Source organism: Schistocerca nitens, chromosome 8 (genome assembly GCF_023898315.1).
Source record: "Schistocerca nitens isolate TAMUIC-IGC-003100 chromosome 8, iqSchNite1.1, whole genome shotgun sequence".
NCBI classification, from domain to species: domain Eukaryota; kingdom Metazoa; phylum Arthropoda; class Insecta; order Orthoptera; family Acrididae; genus Schistocerca; species Schistocerca nitens.
This window is the reverse complement of record NC_064621.1, coordinates 449,365,415-449,379,761: the sequence shown is the minus strand read 5'-3', so window position 1 is coordinate 449,379,761 and position 14,347 is coordinate 449,365,415. Positions and strand designations below refer to the sequence as shown.

The 14,347-nt window shown below is 45.3% G+C and overlaps 1 protein-coding gene across 1 annotated transcript in view; it reads right to left on the bottom strand.

Annotated features, from left to right (window-relative positions):
- LOC126198749 (myrosinase 1-like) overlaps positions 1 to 14,347 on the bottom strand; it is a 58,917-nt gene that overhangs the window by 26,768 nt on the left and 17,802 nt on the right. The window contains exon 6 of the mRNA XM_049935298.1: positions 9,706 to 9,889. Within this exon, the coding sequence (XP_049791255.1) occupies positions 9,706 to 9,889 (184 nt within the window). The remainder of the gene's footprint in view (positions 1 to 9,705; positions 9,890 to 14,347) is intronic.

Genomic DNA, 14,347 nt, shown 5'->3' with positions numbered 1-14,347 from the left:
GATCTCAGAGTAGCACTTGTACCCTATGTCATCAGTTACTCCATGGATGTGTTCAAATCTCTGTCATGCCCTACAGTTTTTACCTTCTACAGTTCCCTTTAGTGCCAAGAAGGCTACTCCATGACGCCTGAACACATGTGCTATCATCGTGTCACTTTTTAATGTCAGTGTTTTCCATATGTTACTTCATTCGTCGATTCCGCAGAGAACCTCTTCATTCTTTATCTGTCCACCTGATTTTCAACATTCTTCTGCAGCACCACATTTTTAACGCATGTATTCTCTTCTGCTTCGGATTTCCCTCTGTCCATGATTCATTAGCATACAATGCTGTGTTCTAAAAGTACATTCTCAGAAATTTATTCCTCAAATTAAGACCAATATTTGATGTCAACAGATTTCTCATGGGCAGGAATGCTCTTTTTGTGCCTAATAATCTGCTTTTTCTGTCCTTCTTACTTCGCCCGCCATGAGTAACTTTGACTACAAGGTAGCAGAATTCCTTAAATTCGTCTGCTTCGTAATCCCCAATTTTGATGTTAATTTTCTCGCTATTCTTATCTCTGCTAAATCTCATTAGTTGTAATTTTTTCCTGTTTACTCTCAGTCCATAATCTGTACTCATTAGACTGTTCATCCCGTCCAACAAATCCTGTAATTTCTCTTCATATTGACTAGGGATACTAACGTCATCAGCGAATCTTGTCATTGATAGCCTTTCGCCCTGAATTTTAATCCCACTGTTGAAATTTTGTATATATTTGTAAATCGTGTATACGATTTGTGATTTAACTACTATGCGCAAAGGAATTAATATCAGTGTAAAACCATAGAAATTTCGAGAGAGAAGCAGCTGAATGTCATTAGGTATGGATGGAAAAGCGTGTAACGTAGTTAGTTCGATTCATTAGTGGTTCGATTAGCGAGAGAGGAACAAAAAGTTGCGTTAAAGGATATTAATAATTATTTATTGGCGAAGAAGGAAAATTAAATTCAGTCTGCCCTCAACTGAAGTTATAAAGTCTACACATGAGTCCGCAGTCATGTTCGGCACTTTATTCATAAATGTCTATGCTGACCGCACATTTCGCCACGTCATTAAGAATATTACGATACTCGCATCAGATACTCTTCCTGATCTGATGATCGATGATGCTACACTTAAACAAGGAAGAACATTAATTAAAAAGGGCATTCGTAGTAATGGTGTTGTTGTAGGAAAAACTGTTGGAGACGTTGAAGTGTAAACACGCAGTAAGACCAGTTTAGTGTTACTGGTAATCATTAAATGATCTCCTATTTGTTTGAATAAAATTTGAGTGAGCTATCTATTCTAATGGAACAGGTGTATGTACACTCCTGGAAATTGAAATAAGAACACCGTGAATTCATTGTCCCAAGAAGGGGAAACTTTATTGACACATTCCTGGGGTCAGATACATCACATGATCACACTGACAGAACCACAGGCACATAGACACAGGCAACAGAGCATGCACAATGTCGGCACTAGTACAGTGTATATCCACCTTTCGCAGCAATGCAGGCTGCTATTCTCCCATGGAGACGATCGTAGAGATGCTGGATGTAGTCCTGTGGAACGGCTTGCCATGTCATTTCCACCTGGCGCCTCAATTGGACCAGCGTTCGTGCTGGACGTGCAGACCGCGTGAGACGACGCTTCATCCAGTCCCAAAGATGCTCAATGGGGGACAGATCCGGAGATCTTGCTGGCCAGGGTAGTTGACTTACACCTTCTAGAGCACGTTGGGTGGCACGGGATACATGCGGACGTGCATTGTCCTGTTGGAACAGCAAGTTCCCTTGCCGGTCTAGGAATGGTAGAACGATGGGTTCGATGACGGTTTGGATGTACCGTGCACTATTCAGTGTCCCCTCGACGATCACCAGTGGTGTACGGCCAGTGTAGGAGATCGCTCCCCACACCATGATGCCGGGTGTTGGCCCTGTGTGCCTCGGTCGTATGCAGTCCTGATTGTGGCGCTCACCTGCACGGCGCCAAACACGCATACGACCATCATTGGCACCAAGGCAGAAGCGACTCTCATCGCTGAAGACGACACGTCTCCATTCGTCCCTCCATTCACGCCTGTCGCGACACCACTGGAGGCGGGCTGCACGATGTTGGGGCGTGAGCGGAAGACGGCCTAACGGTGTGCGGGACCGTAGCCCAGCTTCATGGAGACGGTTGCGAATGGTCTTCGCCGATACCCCAGGAGCAACAGTGTCCCTAATTTGCTGGGAAGTGGCGGTGCGGTCCCCTACGGCACTGCGTAGGATCCTACGGTCTTGGCGTGCATCCGTGCGTCGCTGCGGTCCGGTCCCAGGTCGACGGGCACGTGCACCTTCCGCCGACCACTGGCGACAACATCGATGTACTGTGGAGACCTCACGCCCCATGTGTTGAGCAATTCGGCGGTACGTCCACCCGGTCTCCCGCATGCCCACTATACGCCCTCGCTCAAAGTCCGTCAACTGCACATACGGTTCACGTCCACGCTGTCGCGGCATGCTACCAGTGTTAAAGACTGCGATGGAGCTCCGTATGCCACGGCAAACTGGCTGACACTGACGGCGGCGGTGCACAAATACTGCGCAGCTAGCGCCATTCGACGGCCAACACCGCGGTTCCTGGTGTGTCCGCTGTGCCATGCGTGTGATCATTGCTTGTACAGCCCTCTCGCAGTGTCCGGAGCAAGTATGGTGGGTCTGACACACCGGTGTCAATGTGTTCTTTTTTCCATTTCCAGGAGTGTATGAATATAGTAGCCATTCCAGCTGAACATCCTGACATAAACTGTATTACATAAATTTAAATATCTGAAACTGCCAAATTACTCTGATAACCACTCAATTATCAGTCTTCTACAAGCTTAACTGTGTATTTCGTTATGTTTAAGAAGGAGGAATTGTCATATTGAATACTGCGGAGACAGTGGGAACAGAGACTCCAACAAAACTCGCCATGTTCATCACAAGGTAGGCGCAGCTTACTTACTTGTACTTCTGATAAAAAAAAAAAGAGTGAAACAAAAATCAGCACATCGGCAGTCTCTTGTATGCATTCAGAGAGCGGGAACCATTATTGTTTTGAACTGAAAGAGAGATTAAAGACTGCCCTCTGATATTTAACGAAACAATTTATTTTAGGATCAAATACACATTTACGAACCCTAAGCTTCTTATTTTAGTACATACAACTGCAAAACCCAGTGTGTGTTTCATATGGTTACCCTGATGGAGAAAATTAGTCGAAAGCTGGACAAACCAGTAAGACAGGAGCTGAATTACTGTGCACAAACGAAATTATGGCACTAGCTGTCGAACCTAAAGTGGAGAACTGCAAAATATTAAAATAAGATTAAATGAAAACGTTAACTGAAACAAGTTTCAAATGAATACATTCATTTATTCAATCAAATACTCAAATATGAAGTACATAGGACTATCTAACAACCTCAGTTAATATTTCAAAGATGCACTGCATGGAATGTACTACGTGTATCTGCTAGTTCTCAGGGCTACTTGAAAGTCCTGATAGCATGCCCACCGAGCTTTTCCATAATTTTCCTAAATCGCTACAGGCGAAACCTGGGATGGTTCCTTTGAAAGGACAGGTCCGACTTCCTTCCCCATACTCCCCTAACCCGATGAACCGATGACCTTGCTCTTTGGTCCCTTTCCCCCAAATCAACCAACCAAAACATATCCGTTTGATGCAACTGTAATTCTAAAAATGATCAATGTACACCTAACAAAACGATCATAGTGACTAGGGGCTGTCGGTTGGATTGGGAAGTGCAAACGTCTGCCCATAGCACTACTGGATTTGAGACATATCTGCAGTGCCTTGACTAAATTCTGATCAAGGGTTTTTCTAAGGTGCCGGTGCTACTAATAATGCTGTCCATAAAGTATCAGCATGAGACATGCAGAGCATTTCCGTCATAGCTGTCTCTCTGAAGTATGAAACATGGAGCGCTGTTCCACCTGTACGAACACTGAACCGTGAAGGAACTCCTAAATCCATCCCCGTCTCCATCTTCGGACGAACTCTTCCACGCACACCCGCCTCCCTCTTCAAACTCGGTCTCCTTTCTAGAATAACCGTACAACCTACTATTTTCTTCCTGCCAAACAAGACCTTTCTAGAAGAACCGTACAACCTACTATTTTCTTCCTGTCAAACAAGACATGACCGCCTATCAATGAATAAGAACACTTAGCCCACCAATGCTATGATTGCTTCTTCAGCAAAATTCCCACCAAGAAAAACACGGCACATTAAAAGTCCAGTGACTCTTTGATCAACCCCTCTTTCCCTAAAAGCCTCTCTCTGTGATCCTTGTTCGTCGCACCACAATCATTTCCATCAGCATTTTTGCACCCATCAGGTAGCGTCACATCAGAGGTTCTCAGAAAGTAAAAACTGTACTGGAGCCGAGGCTTTTATTTTCGTGCTAGCTGCGATTCTTTAGGAAAGTACTAGACTGATATTTACTGAAGGCACTCTGCAGAACATGGCAGAGCGCCGGTCTCCCACTGACAATAGTTCGTCACCTAGGCACTACTTGGCTGTTAGGCTGGTGACGAGCAGTAGAACTGATCCCGCAGGGCAACTTTCATGGAGACAACACCTTTCCTGTGAGAATGTCAGAGACTTTGGTGGCTTTTAAATTCTGCTGCTTTGTTTCGTCCCACACTGTTTTGTCTGTCACGGATCCAGTGTGTGCCCCTTTCCCAAGCTCTCTCAGAATGTGAAGAAAAAAACTACCTGTATCATGTTACAGGTATTTAGTTAGCGGCCAGCATGTAGAGTCACTGCAGTCCATTTCGCTTTTATAATCCGTTCTTCTAACATTCTGCTTGTTCACTATCCTCTTAGTAGACCGTCATTCTCATATTAAATGAAAATGGCCGTACCAATGGCTTGCCAAATATCTAAGATTGTAATAATGTGGAAAAATGTATTGTGTTTTCCTTGTTTCATAGCACCGATAATCGAATACCGCAGTCCCAAAATGTGTTTGATAAACCACATTTTTAGTACAACTGCTGTGTAATAACTTCTGTACTCACTCATATAATTTGTCTAAGACACGTCATTCCTGAACTACACTCCTGGAAATTAAAATAAGAACACCGTGAATTCATTGTCCCAGGAAGGGGAAACTTTATTGACACATTCCTGGGGTCAGATACAGCACATGATCACACTGACAGAACCACAGGCACATAGACACAGGCAACAGAGCATGCACAATGTCGGCACTAGTACAGTGTATATCCACCTTTCGCAGCAATGCAGGCTGCTATTCTCCCATGGAGACGATCGTAGAGATGCTGGATGTAGTCCTGTGGAACGGCTTGCCATGCCATTTCCACCTGGCGCCTCAGTTGGACCAGCGTTCGTGCTGGACGTGCAGACCGCGTGAGACGACGCTTCTTCCAGTCCCAAACATGCTCAATGGGGGACAGATCCGGAGATCTTGTTGGCCAGGGTAGTTGACTTACACCTTCTAGAGCACGTTGGGTGGCACGGGATACATGCGGACGTGCATTGTCCTGTTGGAACAGCAAGTTCCCTTGCCGGTCTAGGAATGGTAGAACGATGGGTTCGATGACGGTTTGGATGTACCGTGCACTATTCAGTGTCCCCTCGACGATCACCAGTGGTGTACGGCCAGTGTAGGAGATCGCTCCCCACACCATGATGCCGGGTGTTGGCCCTGTGTGCCTCGGTCGTATGCAGTCCTGATTGTGGCGCTCACCTGCACGGCGCCAAACACGCATACGACCATCATTGGCACCAAGGCAGAAGCGACTCTCATCGCTGAAGACGACACGTCTCCATTCGTCCCTCCATTCACGCCTGTCGCGACACCACTGGAGGCGGGCTGCACGATGTTGGGGCGTGAGCGGAAGACGGCCTAACGCTGTGCGGGACCGTAGCCCAGCTTCATGGAGACGGTTGCGAATGGTCCTCGCCGATACCCCAGGAGCAACAGTGTCCCTAATTTGCTGGGAAGTGGCGGTGCGGTCCCCTACGGCACTGCGTAGGATCCTACGGTCTTGGCGTGCATCCGTGCGTCGCTGCGGTCCGGTCCCAGGTCGACGGGCACGTGCACCTTCCGCCGACCACTGGCGACAACATCGATGTACTGTGGAGACCTCACGCCCCACGTGTTGAGCAATTCGGCGGTACGTCCACCCGGCCTCCCGCATGCCCACTATACGCCCTCGCTCAAAGTCCGTCAACTGCACATACGGTTCACGTCCACGCTGTCGCGGCATGCTACCAGTGTTAAAGACTGCGATGGAGCTCCGTATGCCACGGCAAACTGGCTGACACTGACGGCGGCGGTGCACAAATGCTGCGCAGCTAGCGCCATTCGACGGCCAACACCGCGTTTCCTGGTGTGTCCGCTGTGCCGTGCGTGTGATCATTGCTTGTACATCCCTCTCGCAGTGTCCGGAGCAAGTATGGTGGGTCTGACACACCGGTGTCAATGTGTTCTTTTTTCCATTTCCAGGAGTGTATTTAGGTGGGTCATCCGTTGGGGGTTTGGCCGCTGTTGCGTGGAACTTGAACTGACTATTAACATAACTTTCTTTTCTGCCTAAATATTATTGTTATACTTGAAGGGATTTCACGAGTGAGTTCAGCGGAATAGGTCACTATATAATTGGTGGAATTACGTTGTTCTATGATCTGTTTATTAGTCTAAGGTTCCCGTTGAGGAATTTGCTCTTTTACTTAATATTTGTTATTTAATGTTCTGTTCTGTTGCTTGTTTTACTAACTAGGATTTAGTCCCGGTAAATTCCTGTTAAAATTGTGGGCTATTATGCTTGTCATCTATATTTATCTAGGTCTATTTGTTATTTAGTTAAAAGGAAGGATCTTTGCTTTTCTTGTTTCACTCTATTTACTCTTGTAACGACTGTATAAGGTTTTTAAATATATTTGTTATTGGTGGCTATTGGAAGGCCGGTTTTGTAAAAGATTTTGTAAAACTATTTTTGGGGACATGTGCAATAAATCTTTGTGAACTACAAGCCTATGTTTGTGTTTTCTTATGATTGCCCTTTGTGATGGTTTGAGGATTGCAAATTTTATGACACAGAATTAATACACTGTCCGAATGAAATATACGAGGGTTGAAACTTAAATAGTGGCAACTATTTATTCACAACCGATACAAAAGAGTTACATGTTTGCACCTGTTACTGTCCTCCAAAATAGTCACCAGCGTTGTGTAGAACCCGTTGCCAGAGATGTGGAAGGCGTAGTATACTGTTAGCAGAGCCTATTCTGTTGATGGTGCGAATGGAGCTGTCTACTGCCTGTCGAATCTCTGGAACAGTTCTGAAGCGAATCACACGAAGTGGTTCCTTCATCTGCGAAATCAAATAAAAGTCACAAGGACTTAAGTCCGGGGAGTATGGTGGATGGTGCAGTACTTCCCAGTCCCATCGACCGGACAGAGCAGCCACAGCTAGCGCTGTGTGCGACAGCGCATTGTCGTACCAAATAGATGGGTGGGTTGCGCAGAAAGTGTCGCCGCTTCTTTCGCAAAGCTGGTCGCAGGTGATGCTCCAAAAACGAACAGCATGCACTTCTTCTTCACAGATGCCAGGACGACCTGCCCCCTGCATGTCTGCTACAGTTTTCCGACCTTCGTTGAAGGCTTTCACCCAACATGCCACTGTTCTGTACGGCAATGCCGATTCCCCGCACGCCTCTTGAAGACCTTGATGACACTGTCGTGCTGTACGACCTCTGGCACATACAATCTTGATGAAACTTCGTTGTTCCTGTTTAGAAGACATAGTGACACCGTTACGCTAGACTGCTAGCTCACAAGTGACTGTGTTTCCCTCGATTGTGCGCACGCCGGTGACGCAGGACGGGCGAGTCCATTTGCTCGGTGGTAAGATAGGTACGTCAACAACGTGCTGTCAGCGACAATAGTAGATTCCATTTCATAGTGTCTCCACAGCAGATTGCCACTATTTAAGTTCAAGCCAACGTAGTTATGCACTTTTAATAACTTTATGATGCACAAAATATCTAATCTCGACTGTTGTGACCAAGTGCTGTGAAAACTGGTATCTACAAATATTTTTACCTAAGCTGCTCTAACAGTTTCTGTTAAGACACTTATCTATAGAGCAGAAGCAGTTGCCTAGCAAAAAGTCTTTCAAACCCTCTTTAAACTGTGCTTTATCTACAACCAAGTTTTTAATGGTTGCTGGCAGTTTATTGAATATGTGTGTTCCTGAATACTGGGATCCTTTCTGAATCTAGGTAAGTAGTTTTAGAGCTTTCTGTAATTCGTTATTATTCCTAGTATTAAAAATAGAGATATGTTATTTGCAACATAGTCGTCCACTGTGACCGAGCGGTTCTAGGCGCTTCAGTCCGGAACCAGTGATGTCCTTAGGTTAGTTAGGTTTAAGTAGCTCTAAGTCTATGGGACTGATGACCTCAGATGTTAAGTCCCACAGTGCTTTGGACCATTTGAACCATTTGCAACATATTTCATTAAGGAATAAATATACTGAGAAACAGAGGTTACAATACGCAGTTGCTTGAACGAATTTCTACATGATCTTCTTGAATTTACACCACAAACATATCTTATTATATGCCTTTGACTCTGAAAAGTTTTGCTCGGTTTGACGAGTTACCCCAGAATACGATCCCATATGACACGATAGAATGAAATTAAGCAAAGTAAGCAAGTTTTTTATATTTATATCTGCTACATCTGACGTCATTCGCATTGAAAATACAGTCTTGTTTAGGCACTTCAGCAATTCAGTGGTACGCCCTTTGCATGCGTGACGTATTCCATCGGCCTGTGCCACTTTCTGAATTGCTCATCCGGGGATTCCAGAGAATGACAACTGAAGTAGATAAAAAGATGCCACCTAAGGTAAAAGATCGGGTTTTCGAACCATCTGTCGATAGAGAATCAGACAGCGGCGCTTCTGGTAGCGATAATGAAACAAGCGACAAAAGTGACTACGATTTCGATTTAAAAATGTAAAATATCGAATCCAACATTTCAGTACGTCATCTCGACTTCTCCTTCATTATAAGCGACCTCACAATAATTGACACCCGATGTTTTACTGGAATCTTCTAAATTTATAATTTTTGATGTGTCAAACAGGTAATTCCAACATCAGATCCCAGCTCAGTAATCCAAAGAATTTAAAACGAACACCGTTTTGCAGGGTTTTATATCCAATTTTCTGTTATGTCCAGGTTTTGAAGCGAGTTGGCCACTTCACGGCGGATTTATCACGAGGACCGACGTGCCGGCCACCCTTTATGTGGTTTCTAGGCAGTTTCCCACATCTCACTAGATCAATACCGGTCTGGTACCAAAGCTCCACCTCAGTTACACAATCCGCAAACATTTAGAAAACTTTCGGTCACTTTCATATGAATAACACTACAAGCAGACAGCTAGGCGTACATAGGTTCAGTCTCTGGGGGTAACGGGATAGCAACGTGAAGGGTATCCGGTCACCTCTTAAATTAACTATGCCAAATGCGTAAATTACGTCGCCTACCCTGCACTGACGCGGGACAAAGGCATAACAAAAAGAAGAAGAAGTAGAAGAAGGAAGATGAGAGCAGGTGAATTGCTGTGAAGCGTCTGGACCTACCGTTCTGCGTGGGGCGGTACTGCTCGTCGTAGAGGCGGTAAACCATGCCGTGTGCCCTGATGACGGTGTGCGCCGCCAGGTAGTCGCCGATGCCCGGAGCGTTCTGTGAAGGTGCCTGACTGCCGCTGGAGGCGTAGCCGCGGGTGAAAGTGTACGGCTCGTTGAACGTCAGCCACCACTTCACCTGCCAAAGAGTTGTGGTCCCACAACAAGATTAGATACAGTGGCTCTGCATTCTAGTGGTAGTAAATGTGGTCTGATTCTTAGCATATTATAATAAACGGTTATACTAATTGCTTTTACAGATTTTTCTTATTATTTTCCCTGTGTTTTCCTATTTTAGGTCAAGTATTTATTTACTTATGTCAGTGCGCACCTGCCAGTGATTTTTGTAACAACAAGATAAAAACTGGCGGTTATCAAAGAATGAGTGATACAAGGAGATACATTCTATTTCTCAAGTCTATATTTGCTACATTAACGAAGGTAGATATATGGGTTCAATAATAAGTGGCACTTCGAAGCTAAAAGTTGACTTCGGTGCTATCTGTAATTTGTCGGTTGAATTGGCTGGTGCAGCTAGCTCTCTCCATCGCTCGTTCTTCACCTACCTTGCGTGTGCTTGGCAAAGGCCTTGCCGCAGTGGATACACCGGTTCCCGTGAGATCACCGAAGTTAAGCGCTGTTGGACGTGGCCGGCACTTGGATGGGTGACCATCCAGTCGCCATGCGCTGTTGCCTTTGTTCTGAGAACGGGTAGACGTATGAAATTGAAATTTATGACACATACTGAGGTTTGTGGTTCTTTGGTGCTCCTAAAATAAGAAAGCTTCTAAGTCAGTGCAGTCGCAAGACACAGCCCTTCAGGTTCTATGTTTTGCTAATCGCACACTCACTCATAAAAAGCTGTTGATTACTTCCCGTTCATCTAGAATCATAAAATTTTGCTAAAAGAACGGTTTTATACACACATAAAAAATTTAGCATCATCTCAGTTCTGAGAGTTCCAGATCCTGTGCAGAAATTTGGAATAGAGATCAACATAAACATCATTCCCGCCCTTTTTATTGCTCATGAAAACCACATATTGCATGTTGTGCCACCACACAGCAAGACCTTCAGAGGTAGTGGTGTAGACTGCTGTACACACCGGTACCTCTAATACCCTGTAGCTCGTTCTCTTACATTGATGCAAGCCTGGATTCGTTGTGGCATACTATCCACAAGTTCATCAAGGCAGTTTTGGTCCATACTGTCCCACTCCTCAACGGCGATTCGGCGTAGATCCTTCAGAGTGGTTGTAGGGTCACGTCGTCCATAAACAGCCCTTTTAAATCGATCTCAGGCATGTTCGATGGGGTTCATGCTTGGAGAACACGCTGACCACACTAGTCGAGGGATGTCATTCACCAGATGTGCACGATGGGGCGCGAACTGCCGTCCATGAAGACGAATGCCTTGCCAATATGCTGCCGATATGGTTTCCTGTCGGTCGGAGGATGGCATTCCTTACGTTACGGTGCCTTCCCTGACCACCAACGGAGTACGTCGGCCACCCCAAAACAGCAGCGAACCTCCACCTTGCTGCACTTGCTGGACAGTGTTTCTAAGGCTTTCAGCCTGACCGGGTTGACTCCAGACACGTCTCCGACGATTGTCTTGTTGAAGACATATGCGACGCTCATCGGTGAAGAGAACGTGATGCGAATCCTTAGCGGTCCATACGGCATGTTCTTGGGCCTATCTGTACCACGCTGTATGGTGTCGCGGTTGCAAAGATGGACTTCGAAATGGACGTCGCGAGTGAAGTTGCATCATGCAGCCTATTGCGCACAGTATGAGTCATAAACAACGTTCTGTGGCTGCAAGGAAAGCCCTTAGGCGACCTGAGCGAGGCATCTCATCGACAGTTCCTGTCTCTCTGTATCTCCTACATGTCCGAACAACATCGCTTTCGTTCACTCCCAGACGTCTGGACAATTCCCTTGTTCAGAGCCCTTCCTGGCACAAAGTAAGAATGCGGACGCGATCGAACCGCGGTATTGACCGTCTTGGCATGGTTGAACTACAGACAACCCGAGTTGGTGGAATGACTGGAACTAATCAACTATCGGATCCCCTTTCTAATAGGCGCTGCTCATGCATGGTTGTTTACATCTCTGAACAGTCGAAGGGACTGTGTCTGTGAAACAATATCCACAGTCGACGTCTATCTTCAGGAGTGTTGGGAAGCAGGACGATGCAAACCAGTTTTGATGTGTGTAGTGCAATCAAAGGAAAAGATCGGAGAAGTTAATTTGTAATTATATCGCACGAAGGAAAATATTATTTTGTCATTTGTTATCCGACGTCAAACTTGAAAATAAGACAGTCAGTACTTCTGCATTCAGGCTGACTTCGTCGCAATGGAAAAAGTCAAACATCATGCAGGTCGGCCGGGATGGCCGTGCGGTTCTAGGCGCTAGAGTCTGGAACCGCGGGACCGCTACGGTCGCAGGTTCGAATCCTGCCTCGGGCATGGATGTGTGTGATGTCCTTAGGTTAGTTAGGTTTAAGTAGTTCTAAGTTCTAGGGGACTGATGACCTCAGCAGTTAAGTCCCATAGTGCTCAGAGCCATTTGAACCATTTTGAACCAAACATCATGCACAGAATGAATTCAGTGCTCATACGACGTCTTTGGGAATTATCCATTATCGTATGTACATGTTGTATGTGAAACAAACATTCGCTAACTATTCTGCGAAAGCTTGTTTCACATACAACACAAAAATTCATTTCAAATAAATGATTATTACTGTAAATTGAGGTCAATGGCTTTGCCGCAGTGGTAACAATGGTTCCCGTCAGATTATCGAAGTTATGCGCTGTCCGACAGGGCACTTGAGTGGCTGGTCACTTGATCTGCTGATCTGCCGAGCGCTGTTGGCATAGGAGGGTCCACTCAGCCCTTGTGGGGCAAACCGAGGAGCTACTTGTTTGAGAAGTAGCGGCTCCGGTCTAGCAAACTGACATACGGCCGGGAGAGTGGTGTGACGACCACATGCCCTCCATGTCCGCATCCAGTGACGCCTGTGTGCTGAGGCCTGTTGAGACGGAGTTAAGTTACTGTAACTTGATGTATAAAGCCACCACACTCATTCTATGGTATTTTTTATTGATTATTTTTAATTACATTTATACATTTGTGGTTGTATCGTATTTTGAGTACAGTCTTAGTGCTACTGAAGTGTGTCTCCGAAGAAATGTTTTTGTGTAGTGCTGCTAAGCTCCCTGTTTTATTCGTGTGGTATCACGTGAAAAAATGCGATACACCATATTCCCGTTATAATCACGTCAGGCATTCCCTGTAATAAATAACCCAACTACTGAAGTAAGGCTACCTTATTAATATTCCGTTTATATTGTCAATACAGTGACGTGTTTACTTAACCGCTATTAAACAGGATATCAGAGCGAACGTGTCGGCGGACGGTCCCATCGCCATAGACAAAAATCCATTCCCTAATTAAGTAGCCTACACTTTCGGCACAAGCATCTTGCTTAGTAAAATATCTAGAGATGTCTTGTTTTCCGTAAAGTGCGCTAAATATTTCCTACGTAACCTGTAACTAGGATGTCTCTTACATTGTATATTTCAGTGACTAAATTCTGCACAAATATGAATATGAACCAATTTCTAAAAATATGAACCAATTTTAAGACTTTGGGCGTGCTCTTAATTATGAAAGTGGAGCAGCAGATTGCAACTCACCATCACTCCTGCGTTATTAAAATGATTCCAATATTACACAGTCAAGACACAGCGTATATCCTATACAAATTTAAATCACTCGTTTAAAGATGCCAAATTTCAGTACGAGTATTTTAACTAAGAAAGCGATTTCAAGTGGAACGATAACGTGAAAACAGTATTAGCAGAGGCGAATGGGTAGCAAGTTGCTTTTGAGGTTTTGAATCTGCCAAAAAATATCATGCTTGTCACTAGCCCATCTTAATTCCAATTCCTCCAACATCAGGTGTCCTTTGAAGTAGGTGTGGCCGTAGTCCCCGAACGAACTGTGAGACACGCAGTTACGTAAATGGTTAGTCACATGTCACTAAGCGACCATAAGTATAGTCATAGCTGTTGTATTATCCGAAATTTTCTGGATGGAGGAACATGGCTTGTGAAGTCTGGAGTATTGAGCGCTTTAAATTCCTTATTGCAGTAACGTGGTGAAGGAGACCGAGTGCAAACTTTGGACTTATGGTGGCCGAGGAGCGGATTTTTGGGACGTTACCCTGCATTCCTCCAAGGAGACTAGAGCCGCGTGAGGATGCTGGTGCAAGTAATGGCGCTCCCAGACAAGGGTACCATAAGGCGTGTTCTCAGAGCTGTGAGAAATACAAGTGGTCCCTGGTTGGTAGCCAGAAATGCCTTCGGGATATCCTAGAAGCAATCACAGGGAAAGAGATACCGCCATATTACTGTACACAACGTGGGAACGAGCTGCATTTTGCATCAGACCAATTTTAGCCAATCGGGATCATAGCCCGTCCACCACCAACTTCTAATCAGTTTGCAGAAATACAACAAGCATCTTTCGAGAAAATTTTGGGGCGTCACCTGCAGTTATTAATGTGACGAGAAATTCTCGGCTG